This window comes from Suricata suricatta, chromosome 1 (genome assembly GCF_006229205.1).
Source record: "Suricata suricatta isolate VVHF042 chromosome 1, meerkat_22Aug2017_6uvM2_HiC, whole genome shotgun sequence".
NCBI lineage: Eukaryota > Metazoa > Chordata > Mammalia > Carnivora > Herpestidae > Suricata > Suricata suricatta.
In genome coordinates this window covers 2,407,826-2,432,968 of record NC_043700.1, presented here as the reverse complement: position 1 = coordinate 2,432,968, position 25,143 = coordinate 2,407,826, and the positions used below count along the sequence as shown (strand labels likewise).

The following is a 25,143-nucleotide window of genomic DNA, read 5'->3' as shown; positions in this document are numbered from 1 at the left end:
ACCTCCCCCAGCCTGCCCTTGTTTTCAGAAATGCTTCTCTTTGTCCCTCACACCCAGTGGAAGGACGTTTTTGATGCTCGTGTGTGCTCTCTTATGAGTGTCGACGGCACCCCTGTCCACGGTGAGTGAGTGAAGACAGCATGACATATTGGGTCCCTGGCCTAGTGGTCATTCAGGTATTTTAGCTCCTCTCTTACCATTCTTTTCCTTGTGGTTTTTCTTACCATTATTTTCTGCCTCAGCATGATATCAATGATATGTTGGCTGCTGGCTAAGCATCAGGTATTGCCTACTATCTAGTTATTTTAAGAAGTACTCGGGAAATCAGGAAAGAGAAGGACAATTTAATAATAACAATAATAATAATAGGTTCAGAAATATACTATCAATGCTCACATTCAACATGACCTTTATATGTTCAAAATTGTTTTTTTTAATTTTTTGATGTTTATTTATTATTGAGAAACAGAGAGAGACGGAGCATGAGCAGGGGTTACCCAGAGAGAAGGGGAGACACAGAATCCAAAGCAGGCTGTACTAATGCCAGGTACTGTACTAATAAAGGAGATGATGTCATCTGAAGCTGGAGATTCTCAGTGATATGGTCTGTCTGCCACCTCACTGTGCGGGTGACCAAGTGCGTCCTGGGCCCGGGACGCTGAGGATTGCTGGGTCTCTGCTGGTTCTCAAGAGCCTGCAGCCCTGCTCCGGGCCCCGAGGAGACCCTGACGGCTCCCCTCATGGCCAGGGTTAACTGGCACGTCTCCGCTTTGAGCCAAGCACTGCCTGATCTCTATTGACAGGGGCACAGAAGGTCTGAGGGATAGACCCTCACACGTTTCCTCCGTACCCATGAGGACAGGAAACCTATTCTTCCATGCCGATTGCATTTTTGGTTAACTCTAGAGTTGAAGAAGGCTTTCCTTGATGTTAAATCTGAAGAAAGATGCTTTCTATCCTGAAATCATGAACTTTACCATTTGTGTAGAAACTAATGTGCACCCGATGATTTGCTACATGCATTAGATTATGTGTTCTGCCAGGGTCACCCTGATGAGGACCCGGAAATGATTCTTATTTTACAGATAAGGAATCAAAAGCTCATATAAATTTTCTAAATTTTCTAAAATTTTGTAGTGTTTGTTTACTTTTGAGAGAAAGAGAGAGAGAACAGGGGAGGGGCAGAGAGAGAGGGAGACACAGAATTGGAAGCAGGCTCCTTGCTCTGAGCTGTCACCACTGAGCCTGACACAGGGCTCAAATCATGAACCCTGAGATTGTGACCTGAGCCGAACTTGGACGCTCAACTGACTGAGCCACCAGGTGCCCCAAATTTTCTAAGTCCTAAACAAATAAATAACCAGGTCAGACGTGCCTATCTCGGAATCCATGTTCTTTCAAATATTCCATCCTGGTTCCTGTAGATTTTTAAAGAGAAATCAATATGAAATCATCACACAAACTTTATTTCTCAAGCGTATGTGTACTTGTGATACGTTTCCCACACCAGAGCCCACCTTTGGATGTTGGGCGCGAAACAGAGGCACAGCGCCAGTGACACAGGACACCTAGATTTGCTTTGTGTTCGGAAAATGGGACCTCAAGCCTAGCACTGTTCAGCTTGCCCTGGACAGTTTTCCTGACTTTACTGTCTGAAGTAGAGGTTAATAGTAGAGGAGTGTGGTCCTCTCCTCATAATCACATTGTGTTACAGTTTTCAACACACTGACTCCTCACCTAGAAAATATTGGCAATGCTGATCTATACTTTTTGATGCAGAAACTCTTGAACCATATTTTACCCTTTGTTATATATTGTTTTAAATGTTAATTAATTTACTCATTTTATGGATCACCTATATTACTACCTAAAATCACTGGCTGTAGGGAACAAGTTACAGAGAAAACGAAGAGTACATAAATGTCTGTCGATCCAATTCAATATGCTTGTATGCCAGCTTGCGACATTTGTGCCTGCAGATTCATATGGCCGAGGATGTGGTGCCTTCTCATCCCTCAGCAAAGGTACACAAGGCTCACTGATTACGTCCCACACCGTCTCTCGCTGGTGTGAGTCAGGTGGGAGGTCCTGACAAAATCGCCGGGGAGTCAAGTGTGTACTACAAAGCCACACTCTCGAGCTGTACGGTACTCAGTGCCACTTTCTGCTGGTGGGTCCTCATCAAGCCTGTCGTGCAGAAGTCATCATGCGTCTGCTTGAGTGATTACTGGAATGTCCATAGTTTGCAGATTCTGGCCACACAACAAGCTCAGTTGTACTCATGGGAACCCTAATTAGATGCTTGACCCTCTTAACGGAGAACTGGACCCCAGTACAAGGTTACAGGAACTATTAACAGCTAGGCAGACATTTTAACTGTGTTTTAAAGTCTGTGTTAAACACAATAATTGTATGTTGACTTCTTAAAAATAACGTGAAGTGTCAAGAGTCAGAGGACATGCTTGCTGCTCCACTGGGCCTCACGTGCTCCCGGCCGAATTCCTAAACATGCCTGCAAGAAGGAGTTAGAGGTCTGCCTTTACTTTTGTCTTCCATATTTATGTTGTGCTAATTTGGGAAGAGACACCATACAACAGTGTAGCAGGGGGAAGTGGCTGAAGGGGCAAGGGCATTTCTCTTGAATGTGTTGAGGAAGCTTTGGGGAAGAATTATAAACTTTTAGAGATGAGACCATACAGATGACCTAGAGAAACTTCATTTACAGGTAAGGATTCTCAATTTTTTTAACGTTTATTTGTTCTTGAGAGATAGAGTGAGACAGAGCATGAGCAGGGAGGAGCAGAGAGAGAGGGAGACACAGGCCTGAGCTGTCCACACAGAGCCTGACACGAGGCTCGAACCCACGAACTGTGAGATCATGACCTGAGCTGAAATGAGGTGCTCAACTCAGTCCCCGAGGTACTCCCTACAGATGAGGATTCTTAAGACTAACCATTATAGTATTTGCCAACTGCAACGGATCTCAGAGCACAAAGTCATTAGCCACTGAAAGCACTAGTATATGTGTTGACCCCATCACTCCAATCTTGCATATCTGCAGGGAGCATTTCTACTACAACATACTCTGGGTTTATATGTCATGTTAGGTTTTATTTCTTAAGGGATTTTATTCTTGCAAAAGAAAAGTCAGACTCTGGCCAGTTGTGCTCAATACCTATGACATTCAGGCAGAAAATGACTTTAAGTGATCAACTCACTCTCTTCTAATGTCAACTGTTTAGCTCGGGTTCTGCACAAAATGAAGGAAAATTTAGGAATTTTGTGCCCATGGATCTCAAGAATATTTTCCACTATTTGAAATAGAACTAAATTATTAGCAGGAAACTCTTGCTTTAGAAACAGTCACCGCTGATTGAATCATAAAATCATTACATATTATCTCATCCTTCTCAATTCTTCTTCATATTTATTTCCATTTATATCATATTGGGGAGGACAGTGATTGACATATCAGGAAGCCTGAAACCTCTTTTTTAATGTAACAAAAGATGTCATTTTGAAAATTCCAATTACAAGTTATATTAGAGTGCTACCTAGTTATGGGATAATTAAGGGCTCCTTGGCTCTTTTTCAAGAAAGACAATGCATTTATTTACCTATTTGGCATCATTTCCCCACTAACTACCAATGTTACTTACAGTTGCTTAACTTTGAGCTTAGAATCATTATCTCTAAAATGCGACTAAAGCTTTATGCCATTCCCAAGTTACAGAATTTATTTTATAATTCAAATTAAGTAATTTGTAGGAAAAGAATACATCTATAATTTAAAATATATTTACTTTTAGTAAAACTTATAAAACTTTAAAGTACAACCTAACATTTAAATTTATGAAGATATCTTTGTGGGAGAAATCAATTCCCCAGGCATCTGAGGAAAGCTATTCCATGTCTTCTTTTAGAAGGGCTGCATCTGTAATGTGCTGATATGTTTTATTCTTCCAACAAATTAGTTCCATGGTACATATTTTAATAAATTATGTATCAGTAAATAAACAGGGACAAGTCATTTCACCAGAAAGACTGAGTGAAAGATAAGAATTTGCTATTTTGCCATTCCTTCAAAGTTACTCATAGATTACAGGATGCCATGTTCAGTTTATAGTCCAGCCATGCAATCTGTGGATAGGGTCGAGTCTAGAGTGATTCAGGGAGTCTGTATGGAGACCGCCAATAGTTACCAGAAATACCTCTTTCTCTATGCTTGCCCCCGTTCTTTCTTCTGAAACCCAGATGCATAAGCCAACTGCCCCACTGAACATCTTTTGCACCTCTGGGCCTCAATGCCAAGGGAGAACTCTCTATCCTGTCTCAGAAAATGAGTCTCTAGTCACCTGGTTGCTTAATAGACTTCTCTGTCTTGCCCCTACCTGAATCCCCACCTGCACACATCGAGTCCTGCCGATTCTAGCCTCTGAGTGTGTCCCAGTCCATTCACTGGGTTGGGGTGGGAGGGAGAAAAATTCCGGTCCTCTTCAAGATTCCTCTAGCTGGTCTGAAAACTGAACTGACATGAGACAGATGAACAGGGGAAAAAGAAAATCTCATTTCAGACCCCAAATACATGAGCGTTCAAAGACAGAAAGATAACATGGTATCCATGCCAGCCTGAGCTAAGGAATGGGAAAGGGCCCTGGGGCTTCAGATGTGAGGAAGGTAGTTCCCAGGTTAATGCGTCCAGGCATTATGCCAAAATATCCAGGTGTTAATACAGTATCACCTGTCACACCAAAAAGTGGGAAGATATCAACTAAATGAGATGAGACCATCAAGAGAAGCCAGTGTCTAGATGGCACAGTTGCTGGAACGCTCCAGGACTCTAAGGCAGCCATGACCAAGGGTCGAGATGCAGATGAGCATGCTTTGTATTATGCACATGAGTCTGCATAAACAATGAAACAAATAGGAAGACCCAACAAAGAAATAGAAGATGCAAAGAATAACCAAATGGAATGATTAGAACTAAAAAAATATGATAACTGAAACAAACAAAGAAACAGAACTCAGTGGATGGACTCGACAGCTGAATGGAGAAGACGGGAAAGTACCTCTTTCCTCTGAACTTAAGATTGACACCAAGTACCCACTTTGAAAGACATAGAGAAAGGATGCTTAAAAAGAAATAAACCAAGCCTCACAGACCATGGGCCCATAGCAGATGACCTGCTCCTTGTGTTCCCAGAGTCCCAGAAGATGAGCAGAAAGATGGAGAGACTGAAAGTGCTTGAGGAGATATGGCAAAAAGCCTCCCTCGTTTGGCAAAATATGTAAACCTAACAGTCAAAATGCTAAATGAACCCCAATTACCAGAAACCCAAAGAAATGCACACCAAGGCACATCATAGTTGAACATCTGAGAGTGAAGGCAAAGAAAACAAATCTTGAAAGTAGTCAAGCAAAAACAATGGATCATGTACAAGGAAATACGGATTCAAGCGATGGTAAATTTGTCATCAGAAACCCTGGTGGGTCCAAGGAAAACAGAACAGCATTTTTCAAAGGCTCACAGAAAAACACCCAAAATTCTGTAGTCAGGAAAAATATTGTTAAAAGTCTTAAAAATCTTTATCTGACAGTTTTGTGGTGCATAATAAGTGACATGATTTCTATATTATCTGTCTCCGCTACTTTTCTTAGTAGACTATAAAAAATTCACTGTTACTTGGCCACAAGATTAGTAACACCAAAAAATGCAAGCACTGATATTATGGAGTAGAACCAAATTATCGATGGCAAGTGGGATATTCTTCTATTATAATTCTTAATTTATATTTATATGTGTATGTATGTAAAGTTACACACAACATACATAAATTTTAATCAGAAAATTCTTAGATGCTTACAGTATATACTTTTGGCCCCTCAGGAATCCGTTGTCATTTGAGGCATTGGCTGTGTGGCTGCGTCGTTCTTCAGGATGCCCTAGGGAGGACGTGTGAAGGGTCGGCATTGCTCTCTTGCCCAGCAGCCCCTCTTCTGTGCCTCTGAGCACATCATATTCTTCACAGAGCATTTCCTGGGCTCTCCCTTCTTCCAGTCCCTAAGCTTATATGCAGTTCACTTTTGTTTATGCTCCTGATGTTCAACTAGGTTTTGTGGTTAGAAACATGGCGCCCATCAGATTGCCTGAATGTCCTGTTTCTGAACTTATTGCTTAAATACACCTCTTACCTTAACCAGTCCACAGGGATCCCTGCCGCTGGATGCTGTTTTTGTTCCAGCCTTCACTGTGTGGGTGGCTGATCTCTCTCTGGGTTGCCTTAGCCCTGTGAGTAGGGTTCAGGAAATGAAGAGGTAGCCATTGTATTTTGAGACACTGGGTGTGTGAGCTAGGGTACCTATAGAGTGTGAAACAAATGTTCAAATAACCAGGTAACACTTGGCCACCAACCATATCAGGGCCATGTAAGCAAGAAGTGAATGAAATAATCTAACCTGATTTCCTGGGAGAAAATTTGTGAGGGCAGCTACAGTGAAAGTCCAGTGACAACCTCAGGATTTACACACATTTAGTTTGAGATGTGGGCATTGTTCAACTTGAGGTGATAACACCAAGTGGACTGAGTGGATGTCAAGATATGAGAGTCACAAGCCTAACATGAGAGTCAAAGCGCAAGAGCTTTTTGAGGGGTGAAAAATAGAGAAAGAAAAAGAAGCAAAGCAAATTGTGCAGAGTTGAAATTCAGTGGGTAGCAGAAAGAAAGGGGCCATTGTCAGTTATAGGGGGCAGTCACGGGAAATGGGAAAGAAAATCAGAGAGGTGTTAAACCTACAAAGACAAGAATGACTACTGGTTGGTCTTAAATACGTAAATAAAGAAAATCCCATGGAGAGTTTGTATTACAAAAGAAGAGTGTGACTTTGGGCATTGGAGCACTTCCATTTATATATTTAAAACCAAAATGTTAAACATTTCATGAGCTATGTAGTAGAAATAGGCTAATTTAGAACTGATTTCCTCCTTAGTCTCTTTAATAAACAGATTACAAGGAGTAATAGATGCAAGGAGTTAATCCTCACAACTCAATTTTTTAAATTTTTTTGAGAGACAGAGAGAGTGGAAGAGGGGCAGAGAGAAAGGGAGAGAATCCCAAGCAGGCTCCCCACTCACAGTGCAGAGACTGGCATGGGGCTCGATCCCAGAACTGTGAGATCATGACCTGAGCCAAGATCAAGGACTTTTAACTAGTTGAGCCACCCAAGAGCCCCATACTGTTTTCTTATTTATGAATACTTGCATTGTATCAACAGATGCTCTTTATTCTGTATACATTATCGCATTGACTCCTTACATTTACCTCTGAGGTGGCCCTTATTAACCTGCAGACATTCATTGTCACTGAACTAAAATCATAAAGCTGACAAATGTCAGAGACAAGAACTAATCAAGAAGTCTGACTTTAAACTCTGTGCTCTTCAACAGAAGATAAATTTATAGGCTGAGTATGTGGTGATTTGCCTAGGTTGCCTAGGAAATATGATGCTACATTAGTGCAATTAAGAAAATACTAAGAAGAGGTATTCCCTTCAGCTATAATAAAAGTAAGAACATGCTGAATATTTTGGAAGTCGCATACATTTTACTCATTAACACTTAAGAAGTGATCTGAACAATATCTGACACGTAGTAGTCATGCAGACTTTCTGAAAGGAGCGAATAGAAGAACTGACGCTAGACATTAGCAGGAGTCTCTCTTATCAGGGAGTCTGTAAGGATCTTACCACCAACCTCCCGCCAATCAGAAGTGTTGGAATTTCATGGCTGACTGACTGCCAACCTTTATTTTTAAGCCCCGCCAAACAGCATGTTGTTGACACCCTACAGAGGCTAAACCCATCGCTCAAGGCCAAAAGAAGATTCCCAGTGACTGATCAGATGACAGAAAGTGGGTCTTGAGAAGTCCCTGGAGTCAGGGCTCACGTGTGAAATAAGCTTCCAGACTTAACAGAAGTTAGAAACCTTTTCTGTTTTGGCTTCCAGGATAGGAGTCCCTTCAAGGTAGAGTTGTTTGGATGTTTGTAGAACATCATCTTTCTCATCTCACCTGCCAGAGAAATGTCATTTCACCGGGTTCTCACCCCAAATGAGAGCCGGAAGGGAACTGGACCTGGCACGCTTCAGCCAGCGGGAGGGACATTAAGGTTTGGGAGAAGGAGCAAATGACTCTTTGAGTGAATTCTGAGGAAACATGAGACTGTTGATCCTGAGAGACCCAATCACAAGGGACATTCACTGCCATTGAAAAATTAAGAGGAGCATTTTACAAGTGCTTTGCAAAGCCAGAGGTTACTTAAAATGCTTTGTTCAAAATGATGTCTATATGTCTACGATTCTTTTGTCCCCTGGTTACTGCAAATTTTTGTTATAGTATGCTTCATATATATTTTCATGTAATTTTTATATGTACTTTTCATATATATGTTTTTTCATATGTGTATATGAGGGGCGCCTGAGTGGCTGTAGGTAAAGCCTCCGACTTCGGCTCAGGCCATGATCTCACATTGGTGAGTTTGAGCCCTGTGTCAGGCTCTGCGCTGACAGCTCAGAGCCTGGAGCCTGCTCCGGATTCTGGGTCTCCCTCTCTGTCTGCCCTTCACCAGCTCATGCTCTGTCTCTTTCTTTCTCAAAAATAAATAAACATTTTTTTAAAAACCTGATCAGGTTCCTGGGTTGCTCAGTAGGGTAAGTGTCCAACTTTGGTTCAGGTCATGATCTCAGTAGTTGGTGGGTTTGAGCCCCAGGACAGGTTCTGTGAAGTGACAACTTGGAGCCTGGAGCCTGTTTTGGATTCTGTGTCTCCCTCTCTCTGCCCCTTCCCCCACCCTATCTCTCTCTTAAAAATAAAGAAACATCTTAGAAAATGCCTGCTTCCTTCCTACTGCTTTCTGGCCTGGTCTTACACTGAAAACAGGCCTGCGTCTAAGGACTGAGCTGTTCAGCTCAAGGTAATGTCCTCTTCTCCTATATTTCGGTTCCTCAGGCCCTGTTTTCTAACGGATAATTTATAAGGTAACAGATACTGTGATTGTGGATGCATTGATGACATCGGCTAAGTGATGTGCCTTTTATCACAACCTGGCGGCGCTTTAAGGAGAACGGGTCACGGGGGACGAGGGAGGGCAGACGGTTCACCTCCGTTCTGATCCCTGTGAAATCCCGGCACCAGCACATCGGTAAACTTTGTGATGGGAGCGATACCGTTTTATCCCTTCTTTCCAGTATTAAATGATGTCAAAATGAAAAGACCTCAGTGGTTTAAACCGTATGACAGCATTCAGACTTACTTTTATGATCTTAATCACGCCTATTTTTTCTGAGCAATTTTCCATGGCTTCTCACTAACTCTTAAGATCCTTAAAGCTTTGAAAATGTGTATACCGATCCCACGCTTTAGAAGTGTAAAGATCTAGGGGCTCCTGGGCGGCTCAGTCAGTTGAGCATCTGACTTCGACTCAGGTCATGTTCTCCTGATTCATGAGTTCAAGCCCTGCGTCGGGCTCTGTGCTGACAGCTCAGAGCCTGGAGCTGCTTCAGATTCTGTGTCTTCCTCTCTCTCTGTTCCTCCCCCACTCATGCTCTGTCTCTGTCTCTCAAAAACAGATAAACATAAAAAAATAGATACAATATTTTCCCAGTTGTCTATGTACTGGAGATAAAAAGCAGAGCCAGAAGGTCCTGTAAGAGTAACTCCGCCTCTGTGCCGTTTCTTTCCAGCCGTGTCCTGCGGAATCCCCGAGGCCCCGGGAAACGGCTCGTTTACGGGCAGCGAGTTCACGTTGGACAGTAAGGTGACCTACGAGTGTGACGAGGGCTTCACGCTGGCGGCGGGCCAGCACGCGGCGGCCGTGTGCCGGGAAGACGGGCTGTGGAACAACACCGGGAGGCCCCCTGCGTGCACACGTGAGTGCTCAAGCGCCGTGCGCGTTTGCGGGTCGATCAGGGGCAGGAGTCACGGGTGTGAGGACCCCAGACCCCAAGGCGTGCAGAGAGCCCTGCCGGCAGGTGCGGGCGGGGTCCCTGCGTCCTGGGGAGGTTGCAGTGTGAACTCCGCCAACCACACAGTCAGGTCCGGTTCTGAGAAGTGGGCCGGAGAGCCAGGCCGGTTGCCGCAGGATCTGGAGCCTCCGATGTTTCTGGCAAACCTTGACCGTGCGGCTCGTCTGAAGTGGGTGGGGGACTCGAGGGGGGGCAGAGGCGGCAGCCCCGCAGCGGGTCTCCACACAGACATGACGGCAGAGGCCCAGGGAGCCTCCGGTCACCTCCCGCCTCTTCGTGACGCCCTCACGGTAAGGCCGGGCTTGAACTCATGAACCATCAGATCATGACCTGAGCCGAAGTCAGATGCTCAACCGTCTGAGCCACCCAGGCGCCCCTAGAACTCTAGTCAAAAAAAAAAATAGTAATTAAGTCCATAACACAGAGCCAAAGAGAACAAAAGTTCACACACACACACACACACACACAAATGCACACACGCAGACACACACACACACACACAATTTACACCAAAACTTTCATTGCAGCTGTACTAAAATTAGCCTCAGATTGGAAATAATCTAACTACCTAATTTCTGAAAATTGAAAACTACATAATAGTTCTACATATAACAGTGTTTTTGCTCTGAAGAAATTTGAAACATGTTTCCACATGATCTGTAATGATACCATTAGTCTAGTGAACTCTTTTTGCGAATAGTATTTTTGGTCATGTTAATATTATTTAAAGTTCTTAGCTACAAACATAAATTTTTGCAGAATATAGTTGACTTTCCTCCATACTTATTCTCCTTGTAATCATTTTCATCTATTTATTTTTACTTTTCAAATCATTATTGCTTTCCCTGACAGTCAATGAGATACCACTGAGACAATAGTAATATTTCTATTTTTATTTAACAAAGTATTTTTGCAATTAAGAAATAGTACAGGAGGCTAGAATAAGAAGATACATCAGTCCTAAATAAAATTATTTCTTCAAAATGAGTTTAACCCCATAGATGACAGTAACACTAAGTTTGGGGTTACTGATGGTGAAAACAATTTTCTAGGTGTTCAAGACCCTGCTTACTTTGCACGTTAAGTTAGAGGTTGTTTTTAAGATTGCCTAACAACATAAAGGGACTACTATGTGCCAAATGTTTTAGATAGCTTATCCATAATCTCCTGAGGGCTCTGAAAAGGAAGGGCACACACAACCTTACCGATGAAATAAAAGCTACTAGTTTGCAGGCTAGGATTGAAATCACTTCTCTCCAGTCCTGAATGCTATGTCCTTTTCATTCTGCCAGAGGTTTCATATCCTGGGTACGCAGGGAAATCATGTAGGGAGCTGTAAAAAAGTGCTATTGTCTAGGTCTGACTCTCAGGGATTCTGAGTTAACTAGTCTTGGATGGAAAACAGGCATTAATGTTTTGTTTTGTTTTGTTTTTCTAAGTTCTCTGGGTGCTATGCTTAAAATGTCAAGGGTATGCTAGGTTTTAAAGGCAAAGCCGTTTAAAATTTGTAGAGTGAGTGAGAAAGACGTGATCAATGACAAGGCAACTATGTATATGATGTAAATGTAATTTTTATTGTCACATCCTTTTTTTTTAAGAGGCTGTTTTTAAGAACAACTTCAGGTTTATAATTAAATTGAGCCAAGAGTACAGAGATTCCCATAAACCCTTCCCCCCATTATCTACATCCCTCACCAACAAATGGAGACGTTCATTTGTTACAACCAGTGAACCTATTTTGATACATCTTGGGCCCCCAAAGTTCATAGCTTACATTAGGCTTCACTTTTGGCATCGTACAATCTGTGGGTTTGGAAAGATGGATAAATGTGAGTTTCAACCATTATAGTGCCACACAGACATTTTCCCTGCCCTGAAAATCTCTGTGCTCTGCCTGTCACCCAGCCCCGTCCCACCGCCCCTCAGCCGTGGGCAGCCACTGATTTTTTCCACAGTTTGCCTCTTCTGGAAGGTCACAGCGTTGAAATTTTCCACTACGTAGCCTTTTCAGATACTGGTTTTGTTCGCTTAGTGATACGTGTTCAGGGTTCCTCTATGTCTTTTCATGGCTCGATGGCCTCTGTGTCTTTAGTGCTAAGCAATACTCCCTTTTCTGGATGGACCGGAGTTCATGTATCCACCCACCTACTGTGGGCGCCGTGGTTCCCTCCAGTGCTGGCTCTTATGAACAAAGTTGCTCTAAGCATTCGAGTGCAGGTGCTATGCGGACATAAGTTCCAACTCCTTTGGATACATGCTACGAAGCGTGATTGCTGGATCGTAGGGTAGGAGTCTGGTTTTCTAAGAGACTGCTGAGCCTTCTCCGAAGGGGCTGCACACTCAGCACCCGCGCCCGCAGTGAGTGGGCATTCCTGCCGTTCCGCAGCGTCACCCACATTCGGTGTTGCCAGGGTGCCGGAGTTCAGCCTTTCTAGCACTGTGGGTTTTTAAATTTTTTTTTAATGTTCAATTATTTTTTGAAAGAGACAGAGACAGAGCATGAGCTAGAGAGGGGCCAAGAGAGAGGGAGACACAGAATCTGAAGCAACTCTAGGGATGCAGGGCTCCCACAGGCTGTGAGATCCTGACCTGAGCTGAAGTCGGATGCTTCACTGACTGAGCCCCCCAGGCGCCCACCTCCTTGTTGTTTTGATCTGCGTTTCCCTGATAACATGATGTGGAGCATCTTTTCATATACTTACTTGCCATTTGTCTACCTTCTTTGGTGAGGTTTATGTTTAGGGCATTTGCCTTTTTTTTTCTTGAAAAAAAAGTTCTTTACTTCATCGCTGAGTGTTAAGAGTTCTTTGTCTGTGTGGCTAACGGTCCTTTGTCAGCGATGTCCTGCCTATGTATTCCCTCCCAGGCTACGTTTTGTCTTCTCATTCTCCTGATGGTGTCTTTTGCAGAGTTTTCAGTTTTCATGGAGAACAACTTACCGGTTCTTTCATGGCACATGCCTTTGGTGTTGTACTTAAGTAGTTACCCCGGCAGTCAAGGGTCTCCTACGTTTTCCTCTCTGCTACCTTCTGGAGGTTTACACTCACACATGGGTCATCGGTGGATTTCGGAGTCCATTTTGTGGCAGGTGCAGGGCCTGCCCCGTGGGCGCCTTGGCGCACGGACGTCCATGCGCTGCAGCCCTGCTTGTGGAGAGCCCATCTTTGCTCCGCTGTGTTGCCTTCTGCCCCTTTGCCAAGACCGGTCCACTGGGTCCGTTTCTGGATTTCCTACTGTGCGCCACCAGCCCATGTGTCCATTCTTTGGCCAATGCCACACTGACTTCTCTATTTTATTTGCTTAAAACAATACAAAATGAGACTTTTTTCAGAATGTCTTTAGTATGAATGCAACAATTTAGACACGTAGTTGAAAGAATACTTCGCATTTTCCTGTAAAATCGATCTTGTACATCGTAAACATTTCTAGGGACATAATTGATTTTACTAAAAATGTCCTGATGGACCAGGATATTTCCATGATCTTTAAAGCTGAATGGAAAGCTTTGCAGCCATCATTTTTCCTAAAGATAACCCAGCTTATTGGGGATCACAGACACACGGCTTCAGTGACATTTTCTTTGACATTCTGTTTTAACTGATAAAGCATTACCTTTGGATTGAAATTAAAGGCTGCCTCCCTTAGGTGCCTGTGACTTCACAGGTGGGTGCTGTGAGCAAGAGCCGTTAGTCGGTCACTGTAATATTGTTCTTTCATCCTGAACATGTGCTCAACAGGATGCCTGTGTATAAATGAAAACTGGGTTTATGTCTGTATTTAAGTGTTAAAGCCACACCTCACTGGGGTAAGCAGTGATGTACCCCCACATTTTTAGCTCTGCTTACAGCCTGGACTCCAGAATGTCAATGCAAATGGTTTATATTCACCAGTGAATGGGTTGGCATCACAAAACTCCAACATTAAGAGCCAGCTATGACAGAATTAAGAGGAAAGGAGACACAGCATAGCTTTCTAAGTCCTTCGTTGGGGAGCAGAGAAAGAAAGAGGTAGAGCATTTCACAATGAAGCAGACAGAATGCTTGGATCCTGGGGAGGAAGGGTGTGAGACACACCAGGGGGCCCGAGGGGCCACACTGGGAGGTGCTGTTCACTCAGTCCACTCAGTGCTGTGGGCTCCGTGAGGACACCGGGCTCCCGAGTGCTGGCAGAGGCAGGTCCCTGAAACAAGCCTTTGCACTTGGAGTCCGCACCAGGGCACGGACCTCAGACAAACTGCCCGATGCAATCATAGCAGGAAGGATTCGATGCGGTTCAGGGCGCCTGGACAGCTCAGTCGGTTAAGGGTCCGACTTCCGTTCAGGTCATGATCTCATGGTCCATGAGTTCGAGCCCCGCGTCGGGCTCTTTGCTGAGCGCTCAGAGCCTGGAGCCTGCTTCACATTCTGTGTCTCCCTCTCTCTCTGCTCTTCCTCTGGTCTGGGGAGACAATGGTAATGATCGGACCACTTTTCTGAATGGTGACTGTGGACATTGGACCGGGCATCAACCAGGTTCCTAATGAGTGGGGACGAGGGTAAGGAGTGGTGGAGTGAGCGCCCCCAGTATCGTGGAGAAACCACTGGGGCGGGGTAAATATAGACAGCAGAGAGAGAAGAGGAGCCGGGCTCGGCTGTGGGCCCGAGAACACTCCGGTCTCCCCGCAGCCAGTCGGTGGGGACTCAGACGTCCTCCTCACGTGTCTCCTCCTGCCGCGTCCCCTAGCTGTGCCAGCGGAGCCCGGGCCCAGCCTGCGCTGTGTCCAGGCCAGGCCGACGCAGTGTGCTCACATGTCCCCAAGCCCCCTCTCCTACGGAGTCCAGCCTGGAGCCCCACCGGTCCCGTTCACTGTGTGCAGCTGTAGGTGTTCACGCCGCTTCGATTAATAGCGCGTGTAGGACCAGTCCTGGACCTCCTGCCGTCGTCCAGGCCGGAGTCCCAGGCTTGACACACATCACCTCATGTAACCCGTAGGAGATCTGCAGTCACTATCCCACTGGACGATGAGAACTTCAGAGGGATGGTGGGTAAGCTGGCTGGAGTCAGACATAGTAAGTCTCCAATGGGGATTTGGCTCCAGGAAACCTAGAGAGAGTCCCTGCTCTCTGCTTCCGTCCGTCCCACCCCTAGGAATCTCACACCTCGAAGTCTGTGTGTGAGGAACTGAGCCAGAGACCCGCAGGGGCACCATTACAACCCAGAATGCAGTTCCCTCTGGGAAGCGTCACATCGCTGACTGCACGTGAGGGAGCCGCCTTTGGTTTATCCTAGATCCAAGTGATTTCAAGGACGTGGTCTAAATTCACGTCTAAAATTTTCTGGAAAAATCAGGAATGAGGGGCCTTTGGCTGTTCAAAGGCAAATGTTCCATCACTTAAGAGAACTATTCTGTGCCGATGTGAAACATAATAAACTCGTATAGGGTGGTCTAATTTATTCACACATTTGAATTTTTCTGTCTCAAAAATACATATTCTAGATGGACAGTTGCTTTAAGGCTCCAATAAAAAATTAAATCGCAAAGTTGTGTTCGTCGTAGAAGTGAGGATTCCAGGTTACAGGATGTTCAGGGAAAAGGTTGTTCTGTGGAAACAAAGCTATTTCACATTTTAAAGCTTTTGAAACTGCTATTCAGTAAGACGATACAAATGACTTTTGTACTAAAATGGAAAATTAGCGCCGAACGTTCTGAGCATCGTTTCAAACTTCCCAGTATTTTTGGTGTCTGTATTGTCTATTGGTTGTTTACAAGGGAGAGATGGACATTTCGTTTAAGTTCCTTGGTATTCAAGGACTCGGAAAACCTATTTAATTTGGGGGGGGGGACTGGTGTTTTCTTCACTTCTTAAATTAAAGAAACTGTACAGAGGAAGCATAAAACTTTCCCTCTGAGTCAGAAAATTTGGGTACGGTTGAACTCTGAAATGCTTTTTTCTTCAAGACCAGGTTGCTGTGTGTACGTTGTAGACAGGACACGATTTTGCTTCCTTGCTGACTGCAGTGATATGTGAATCAGAGCCCTGACTCTGAGGTGATGAGAAACGCTTCAGCTTTGATAACGAGTAAACATAGACGGCAAATAAAATCAGTCCCTCTGGCCACTGGGTTTACGGTCGTGAAGGCTGCAGTAAATAACTGCTTCGGTTTGCCGGCTGTGCACAGTCGCCCACGTCCCCGCACGACCCCTCGGCAGGTGCCTGGGGCTCATTTCTCTCCATTTTAATTTTTACCAGCACTGGATTTGGGTGCTGGAAGATATGATTCATGCAAAACCATTAAGATTACCCTCTAATGAAAAACGAATCCGAAGTCCTAATTCCAATATTAAGGCATTAGTCAGCGGAGTAAGTTTGACATGAACAGTTTATCAGAGACCTACTCTGTGTGTCAGGTGCCGTGAGCACATTACATGATTAAATGGAATGTCTGTATATCTTAGGAGAGGGAGAACAAGATAAAGTCGTAACAAACAGCTTTCTGTGACCTGTAAGGAGCCCGGTCATAGAAAAACTAAGGTTATATGTAAGTTATCTGTATATAAGTTATCTGTAGGCCGTGTTAGTACAACATGTAGGTGCATATATGCATTCAGCTATATATAATCATATATACACTTGTATAAATAATAACATATACGTGTGCATACATATATAAATCTGTATTTATTCCATCTATATTATAGACACACAAATAAACACGTGTATAGTATGCATGTGTATATATTTACATTAAATATCTGTGTGCATTTATATATGTGTTTATAAATATAGGAATACTGTGTATAACATGTTTCGGAGGACATGTACTTATACACATAGTCCCCTAGAAGACGGCCTAAGAGTTGCTTCTGTTGTTGTCTTTACTGGTTGCCCCCGTTTTCAGGGTAGAGTACATGTGATACTGTGCCTTGACACACGTCCTTTGATCGTACGTCACACTGCTGAGCACTGCGTCAAGGCACCAGCTCCACCTCGGGCTTCCGTGACTTTCTACTGTGTGCCAGGCCCTGTCATGAGCATTCACAGGCTTGTGGGCCGGGCCCTTTACTGGGCCCTTGGAGCACTGTTATCCCCATCATGCAGATGGGGACTGGAGCCCCAAGGGGTGGAGGGGTGGAAATGCCCCAAGGGTGCACGGCCAGTCCAGGGCAGAGTCGGGACTGAGTTGGGACCCAGCCCGTCGGTGCTGGAGGCGGGGCCCTGCCGAGCAGCACTGACCCCGGGCCCGTCCTGCCCCACGGGGGCATTTACAAGGGATTTCAGCTAAGATGTTAGCAAAGCTGATGAGGAAGAGTGCAGTTCCCCCGGATCTAAATACAGAACCATCACACGCGTGCGTGGTATTTGAATGCATATTAAAGCTAAAGGAAGACAAGGACATTGCTGCACCGGTGAGAGGAGGCACATGGCTATTTCCACCTCCCAAGCAAGGCTGGCTGGTACCAGACTTGGAAGATCGCCCAGAACACAAGGTCAGTTCCGAGCCTCAGTTGGCACCAGGCGTGGAAGACGCGGGCCGTGTCCCCTAGCACTGCCGCACCCCGTGCCCAGCCCGCCCCGGTGTAGACCTGGGGAGCAGAGCTGGCGGGTGGCCGAGAACCCACCCTGTGGCGGAGACCTGACGTGCTATGTGAGCCTACGCGAAGTTGTCAAACAGCCACGAGGTGCTGGGCGGGTTTCTGCCCCTTGATGTCAGGGCGCAATGCTTTCCGGGTTGGGTCTGGGCCGTTGGGTACCCGGAGAGGAGTTGCCACCAGCCCCTGGAGGCCTCTCTCTGGTGGCCATCCATTAGTGTGAAACCTTCACTGCTGTATATTCTGCTGGGGGAAGGGGCTGGAGGCTGCACGTTAAGATCGCGCAAATGCGCTGTTACTGAAAATGTCTTCTTGGGATCTGGGTGCTCTGGTGGAGTTTAGATATTGTTTCAGATTAGATTCAGCCTCTGCGTTAGGGCCAGCTGCGTTCTGCTGTATGATTTTCTGCCTCTTTTATTTTATGTCATTTGCAAAGACTGAACATGGTTTAGTCCAGCTTTTCGTGTTTTCATTGGATTGTGAGCAGGTTCCCCTTGGCGCCTTGATAAACATAGGAAAGTTTGCACGTAAATGCCCCCATGGTAAATCCGAGTCTTGTTTTCTGCAGGTCATTTGCGGCCCCTGAGTAATGGAGTATGTTAGCTATCATTGATTTATCTCTGAGCAGCATAAACTCTGGAGAACAGGTGCATTGTCCGTTCGGCTGACAGCCATCTCTTGTAGAATGGGTATCGGGGCCCCTGTCAGACGAGATGTAAGGAAACTGCTTTTTACAACTTTTTTTTAAAATTTGCTGCCATGGAACCAGTGTGCCTCATGGACATGAGAGGTGTTCTCCCTCTGAGTCTGGGTGGTTGGGCCTCTTCCCGGCCAAGCAGGCTGAGATGTGTGCCAGGCGAGCCTTGCTGGCCAGGGTCTGCTCCTTGTGCGTGTCGCTCTGCTCCAGAATACCTCCACACCGGCTTCAGGCACCGAGCGCACCCTTCCTGAAATGCAAAATACTCCTGAAAAATTGAAATTGTGCGTAGTTTTATATCTATAGTTTTGAGTAACTAGTGCATCAAATACACAACGCGTTAGTGGTCACGCCGCATGTTCTCTGTGTGTATTGATGTCAAAGTTTTTGATTATTCTATTCTGCTACATTTAATGAATGGTTAAGTCTATTCATTGTACTAAATAAAAGTATATGGCATTTCCACTTTCAGGTAACGATTCTAAACCTAAAGTTATGGAGAGATAAGAAAATGACCACACCTTTCTACCTATGAGTTCTTGAAGTCAGTGTCCCCACAGCAGGAGGTGATGCTGGTTACTGACATGTTATGATAATTTACCATCCAAAGGGAGTGTTTCCGTACATCTGTCACTCATGCTGACGTCTCATGGTGAAAAAAATAATCTGACGCCATGTATGTGGAGTCTTAGCAGCAAGGACGTGTGTCAGTGGGATGGATTTGTGCCACAGTAATGTCATCCTGTCACCAGAGTACCAGACCTTCAGAGGACGCAGCTTGCACTTCACCCAACCCTGAATCTAAGCCACGTCTGTTCATGCACCAACTTCTACCATGCCTCCCTCACCCCCTCTACAGCAACAGACCACCAAGTTTCCGGAAGCATCCGTGGCTTCACACTCTTCTTTTACCTTGTCCCGGGGATGTCTGCAGGCTTGTATTCCAAGTATTAAAGACCGAGGATCTGACCAAAGCAAGCGTGTCCATCCACTCATAGCATTTCATGCCAGGCTTACCTCCACTGGGTGTCCCCTGGCTTCCATGCCAGCCCCTAGCTTCTATGGTTTGTCTCCATGATAGCGTCCACGAGTTCTGGGGCGGGTCCCTGGCCCTGCTCTCATGGCGCTAACTATGCTACATTTACAATAATGTTAGGATTCAGGGAATATTCCTTATTCCCTACAAATTACCCTGGAGACGTTAGACTCTTACGTAAAACAACAGAAGAAGGAAATTCTCACTAGGGGAAATGGGAGAGAACATTTAAATAAATGCATAAACTATTTTTAAGCAAATAATTTTCTTTCCACAAAAACTCTGAAGATATTCCTAACTGTAGGAGCTGGCTTGGCATTGGATATTGGTGCCAATTGAAACTGCAACCTTATCTGTGCAGCTTACAGAACTGAAAAAACACACGGATGAAAACAAGACAAATGGCCACAGCAGGAAACCTTAGGGATGTTTAGAAACAACTGAAAAAGGAAATTTTAAAAGACAGGCATCGCTGATGTAAATACTGTAGATTCCTTTGTAGTAAGCCCAGTGGATGAAACAGTGAAACTAAGATTTTTTACTAGAAATCTACACTTCGATTATCAGTACTGTTTTCATTCTGTCTGGGAGTTGGTTTCATGTAATTAAAAAATAAACCATTTTATGTAATTGAAAAAAATAGCTTTAGTAGGGAACTTTGATTATAGAATTACAAAAAAATGCTAAACAATATTTGCCAGTATTACTAAGCAGATGAAGTTAATTCAGTAGTATCTTTTTTTGTTATTGAAATCGGATTTCATGGAAGGTGTTTACCTTTAAGCTAGGCGTAGAGTTGGAATATTCGGGGTTTTTTGGGGTTTTTTTTTTTTTTTTTTTTTTTTACTTAGCTACAGTTAGGTAAATGCTCTAGGGTCTGACTCTGCTAAGATCTATTTATTAAGACTAAGACAGCAGCAAAATAAGAGTGGGGCAGAAAAATGTCTGATCTCAAAAAGAGGATTCTGTAAACTTCGTGATTGAATGAGAAGAAATCCGGCAATTCCAGACCAGAAAGAACATGAGGATGTTCAGTGTTCAGATTCTGTCAGGAATGTTGGGGAGGGGCCGCTTAGGGGCTTTGAAGTGTTGAGACATTTTTTTTTTTTGTCTGATAGTGAAAAGCTGGTCATTCTCAGTGAGCTCTTAAGTTACCTGCTAAAAGTTCCCTTTTAAAACTCTGTGATTTGAACTCTTTGTGAATTCGCTATTCTTCTTCTGAACAACTCACCTGCTAAGGATTTGGCTAACATCTGCGCTTAACACACAAATCCAGAACCATCTATTTCCTTGAGAATCCCACGCTTTCAACCCAGCCTTTGTGGCAGGGCTCCCTCCCAGGGCAGCGTTGGAACCGGAGGATGCAGGACTGCATGGAAACCATCTCTGTAGAGTGCTTTCACTCAAAGACCTTACATTCCTTATTTACCTAAGTCAAAGCAGGCTTGTGCCTCTTCCCGAAGGCACCAGAACGGAAACAGCCTCTCGCCCCCCTGGCCAGTGAGGACAGATCATTGATGGCATGGTGAGAACTGACCCAGGTTGTGAGCATGTAGAACATTCACGAGGTCGATTAAATCATTTTCCTGGGATGGCATCGAATGATGATTTTACAAATCTAATTAAATGTGCTTGAACTAAAACTTGGTCATAAGAAGCACTTCCCCCTGCTGAGCATGATGGGGGAAACCTGTTGTTAGAAGAGGAAAGGAAGTCTCATCCCTCCATGGAGGAGCTGATCGGAACACCCCAGAAAATGTGTGATACGTTTCTGTAATTTCTGTGGGGAGAGAGGAGGCTACCAGGCTTTATTTACAGTGGAAATACGTCGGTGTCTGAATATCTTCTACAAAACAGCAGTTACCCTTCCTGCTTTGCCACTGGCTGAAGGAGTCAGTAACAAACAATCACTCAGGGTAAAATCTGAAGCAAGTCTTTCCCAAGTAAAATGCAAAATATTTTATGTTGTCCCCTAAATGTTCACACGACAGAGAAAAGTGTTCTTGCGTGCGTGTGTGTGCATAAGGTCTTTGTATTATCTGTGCTTTTCCACGGAGCTGATTTAAGAAGTATCACGTAGGGATTGGTTCTGTGGGAAGCACATCAACACTTAACGCTATTAACGATGTCAAGTACTTGGGGACAGCCAGGGGCCGTGTTCTCTTGAATTTGTCAAAGACACGGCTCCTTGTGTGACAATAGCTCTCTGAGAGTTATTTTCTTTAATATGACAGAAGAAAATCTGCATTTCCTGATTTGATTAAGGACAGAATATAAAGTAAACCTTCTTGAAGTAATCTCTCCACCCAGCATGAGCTTTAAACGCCTGACCCTGAGATCAAGAGTCAGCAGGTGCCCCTAAACCTGTCTTTGTAAAATTATCTGACTTCACTGCAGTTGACCTGGCAATTTATTCACTTAGAATTGCCATAAAAAGTTATTTATAACATTTATATGAACAGAATGCTTTCTTTTGCTACATTTTCCAGAGAAACTAACATTTTAAAACATTCTTTAAAAATTATATCATTTTTGGGCACCTGTGTGGCTCAGTCCTTAAGCATCTGGCTGAGGTCGTGATTTCATGGTTCATGAGCTTGAGTCCCACATCAGGTGAGCACAAGCCTCAATTTGGGTGAACCCCACTTCTCTCTCTCTCTGCCCCTCACTCACTTGTGTCCTGTCTCTCCCTCTCAAAAAAAGTATGTCATTATTGGGGTGCCTGGGTATCTCAGTTGAGTGTCCAACTCTTGCTTTCGGCTCAGGTCATGCTCCCAGGGTCATGGGATCGAGCCCGGAGTTGGGCTCTGCACTGAGTGCAGAGCCTGTTTAAGATTCCCTCTCTCCCTCCTCTGCCCCTCTCCTCCACCCATCTCTCTCAATCTCTCTCTCAAATTAAAAAAAAAAACAAAACACCTTATGTCATTATTTATGCAATATTCACAGGTCAGTGTGTCCGGACTCCTCATTAATTTAATCCTGCAAACCGGGTCTGGTGTCAGTGGTTTTGGTCATTTGTAGAATAAACACGCTGTTTTTAGTGGTGAAGAGCAGCTCAGGGTCAGAGAAACATGACGTGGGACACAGGCGAGGATTCTGGCGGGTTTGGGGGAGCCCAGGCTCACGTGCTTGTCCGCCAGCACAACAAGCAGTAATACCACCGGCCCTCCCTGTCTCTGTCCGGCAGTACGTACACAGGCACATATGCGAAGCGGAAGGGACCGTTAGGAAAGCCTCGCACAGACCCGAGTCTGCAGAGGCGCTGTCGGCGCTCATGGCCTGAGTGACTGCAGGGAGTTGGGGACGGCTGGCAGGTGCCCGGCCAGACCCCCGGGGCCCCAGTCTGAGACACTTCTGTCATCAGGAATGAAGCGTTTTCTCTGAAAGCGTCAGCACGGTGGCTTTCAGACCACGTTATGCTGGCTTCCGACCAGCTTTGTCTTGTACGTCTGCAGGGCGCGCGAGTGTTCAGTCCCGCCGGCTTCTGCCTGGAGGGGCCGGGTGGGGACCACGCAGAACCGGTCCCTGCGTCCCGAGTCCCTGTCCCCTGGGCCCCCACTCGCACCTACATCCCAGCCCTCCGGAGGCATCACTCACGACTCAGGTTTACTCTCATTCTTAGCTACAGCCCCCAGGCTCCATCTCCATGTGTCTGCGGAGAGTCAACGTGCTGGGCGTGGCGTCAGGACCTGAGCGCCAGCACACCCCATGCCTGTCACCACTGCCCCTCCCTGGGCGTGGCCTGTCTTCGCATTCCTCCGACACCTTACACTCTGTCCTCTTTTCTCTGTTCCCCTCAAAGCCTCCACCGGGTGGGAAGAAATAAAAAATTAAGAACAGAAACACTCTGGTCACTAAATAATCCCTTGCTAACCGCTTGTGCGTGGAGGCAAAAAAAAAAAAAAGGAAACCACCACCACCAAAAATAAATAAACAGAACAAAATCAACCAGAGCCCCAAATGGAGATAAAAGCACAGGCCGTCAGTGCAAGGTTAGAGAAACAAGAGGCCTTCTCTTCGAAAGTCTAGCTGCTTCCAAGACTTCTTGCCAATGAAATTTAAGGAGTGCCTGTCAAACAGGTTAGAACAATGGCTATATTTGTTGTAGAGCCAGAGATGAGTATGGAGTGTTGGGAGATAACACGAAACCATGTCCTTTATCATTGGCTTATAGATCTTAGGTTTTCTTAACATCACCAAAATACCTTTATTTAATTTATTTATTTTTGACAGAGTGAGACTGAGCATGAATGGGAGAGGGGCAGAGAGAAGGAGGCACAGAATCTGAAACAGGCTCCAGGCTCTGAGCTGTCAGCACAGAGCCCGATGCAGGGCTCAAACCCACAAACTGCGGGATCATGACCTGAGCCAAAGTCGGAGATTTAACCGACTGAGCCACCCAGGCGCCTCACATGATCAAAATATCTTAATCAAACACTTATAAAAAGTAAAAAATAGCAATGAAGTTGATACTAAAACTTGCCACTTTCTAACGATCAGTAATGGCATAAATAAAAAAGCCTTATCTACATATATCATTAATGTATCATTAATGTTTATCAAAACATAGAGCATAATGTATATCCAGTGAAATGCCACTTTTTTCCTTTAAAATGATTACAAAGATTATACCTTTAATTAATCAATTACATGCTGTTAATAAAATGACAATGAAATTCTGCTGCTGTTAAACATGATAGGATTAGTTATAAAGGACTTTCCCACATAAAATCAAACTGGAGCATGTTTCTGTGAGGGTTGTGGAGTAGCAGGAACAGCTCAAGGGAAAAAAGAAAGAAAGAAATTTGGGAGCAGACAATCATTTTGTGAAAATTAGTACTTGGAATTGTTAAATTTTTTTTTTAATTCTTATTGCCTTGGATCCAAGGAAAGTAATTTTTTACTGAAGGTATAAAAGTTACCATTATTTGCTTGTCATATAGTGTCACTGATTTAAATGTAGGAGGACAACTTTTGGATTTTTAATGAAAAAGTGCAAGAAGAGAAATGTGTATATTTAACTCTTTTAAGGGCAAGTGGAGTGTCTCACGGAAATTGAGTGTGTGTGGTGACAGGGGGTCGGGCGTGGGAGGAGGGCTTGTGAGAGAGGGGCGTGGCAGGGGAGGGCCTCAGGTCTGACCCCGCCTGTGGGGGTGGGGGAGAGCGAGCCATGAAGACCCTTGTCAGGCTTCTGACCTGTGTGACCTGGGCGCTCACCTCACAGAAACACCAAGGGGAGAATGGAGGTGGTATTTGGGGCCCAGAAAGGGGCTCTGCCTCCCCCAGGGCCCAGAATTTGGGCACAGGATTGGGGTTTCACCTGCCACCAGCCCAAGGCAACCTCTGGCACTGCCTTTTGTGACACCTTCATAGGTAGTAATTCCTTAGGGCTCATTGGTTTTTTTGGGTTCCTTAGTGTTGTAACCCGCAGGCCGGGGCCTCGGCATTCGGTGGTACCTGTTTCGTCTGCCCAGACCAGCAGGGCAGAGAATCTTGTTTCGGGTTCTTCTCCTGAGGGAGGGAGAGAAAAAGGGGGCAGGAGAGGGAGACACAGAGAGTAACAGAACTCACGGTTTTCCGATCAGGCGAAAGAGAGAGAGAGCTTTATTCAGAAAACTGTCTCTTATATAGGTTTCAAGGTGGGAAAACAAAGCAGCTGACCAAGGTCAGTTACCAGGTAAACAGAGTCAAATGAATATCAAAAGAAACGCCCAGATTTGCCTCAGCAATGCTGGGAAGGGGGGAGTTAGCACTGAATAATCCAAAATACGGTTTTGATCTTTTGTGCACCTTGGCCACTCACGTCTGGCCCAGCATGACAG

At 44.9% G+C, this 25,143-nt stretch overlaps 1 protein-coding gene across 1 annotated transcript in view; it reads left to right on the top strand.

Annotated features, from left to right (window-relative positions):
• CSMD1 (CUB and Sushi multiple domains 1) overlaps positions 1–25,143 on the top strand; it is a 1,512,254-nt gene that overhangs the window by 1,403,467 nt on the left and 83,644 nt on the right. Inside the window, exon 65 of the mRNA XM_029933196.1 lies at positions 9,737–9,922. Within this exon, the coding sequence (XP_029789056.1) occupies positions 9,737–9,922 (186 nt within the window). The remainder of the gene's footprint in view (positions 1–9,736; positions 9,923–25,143) is intronic.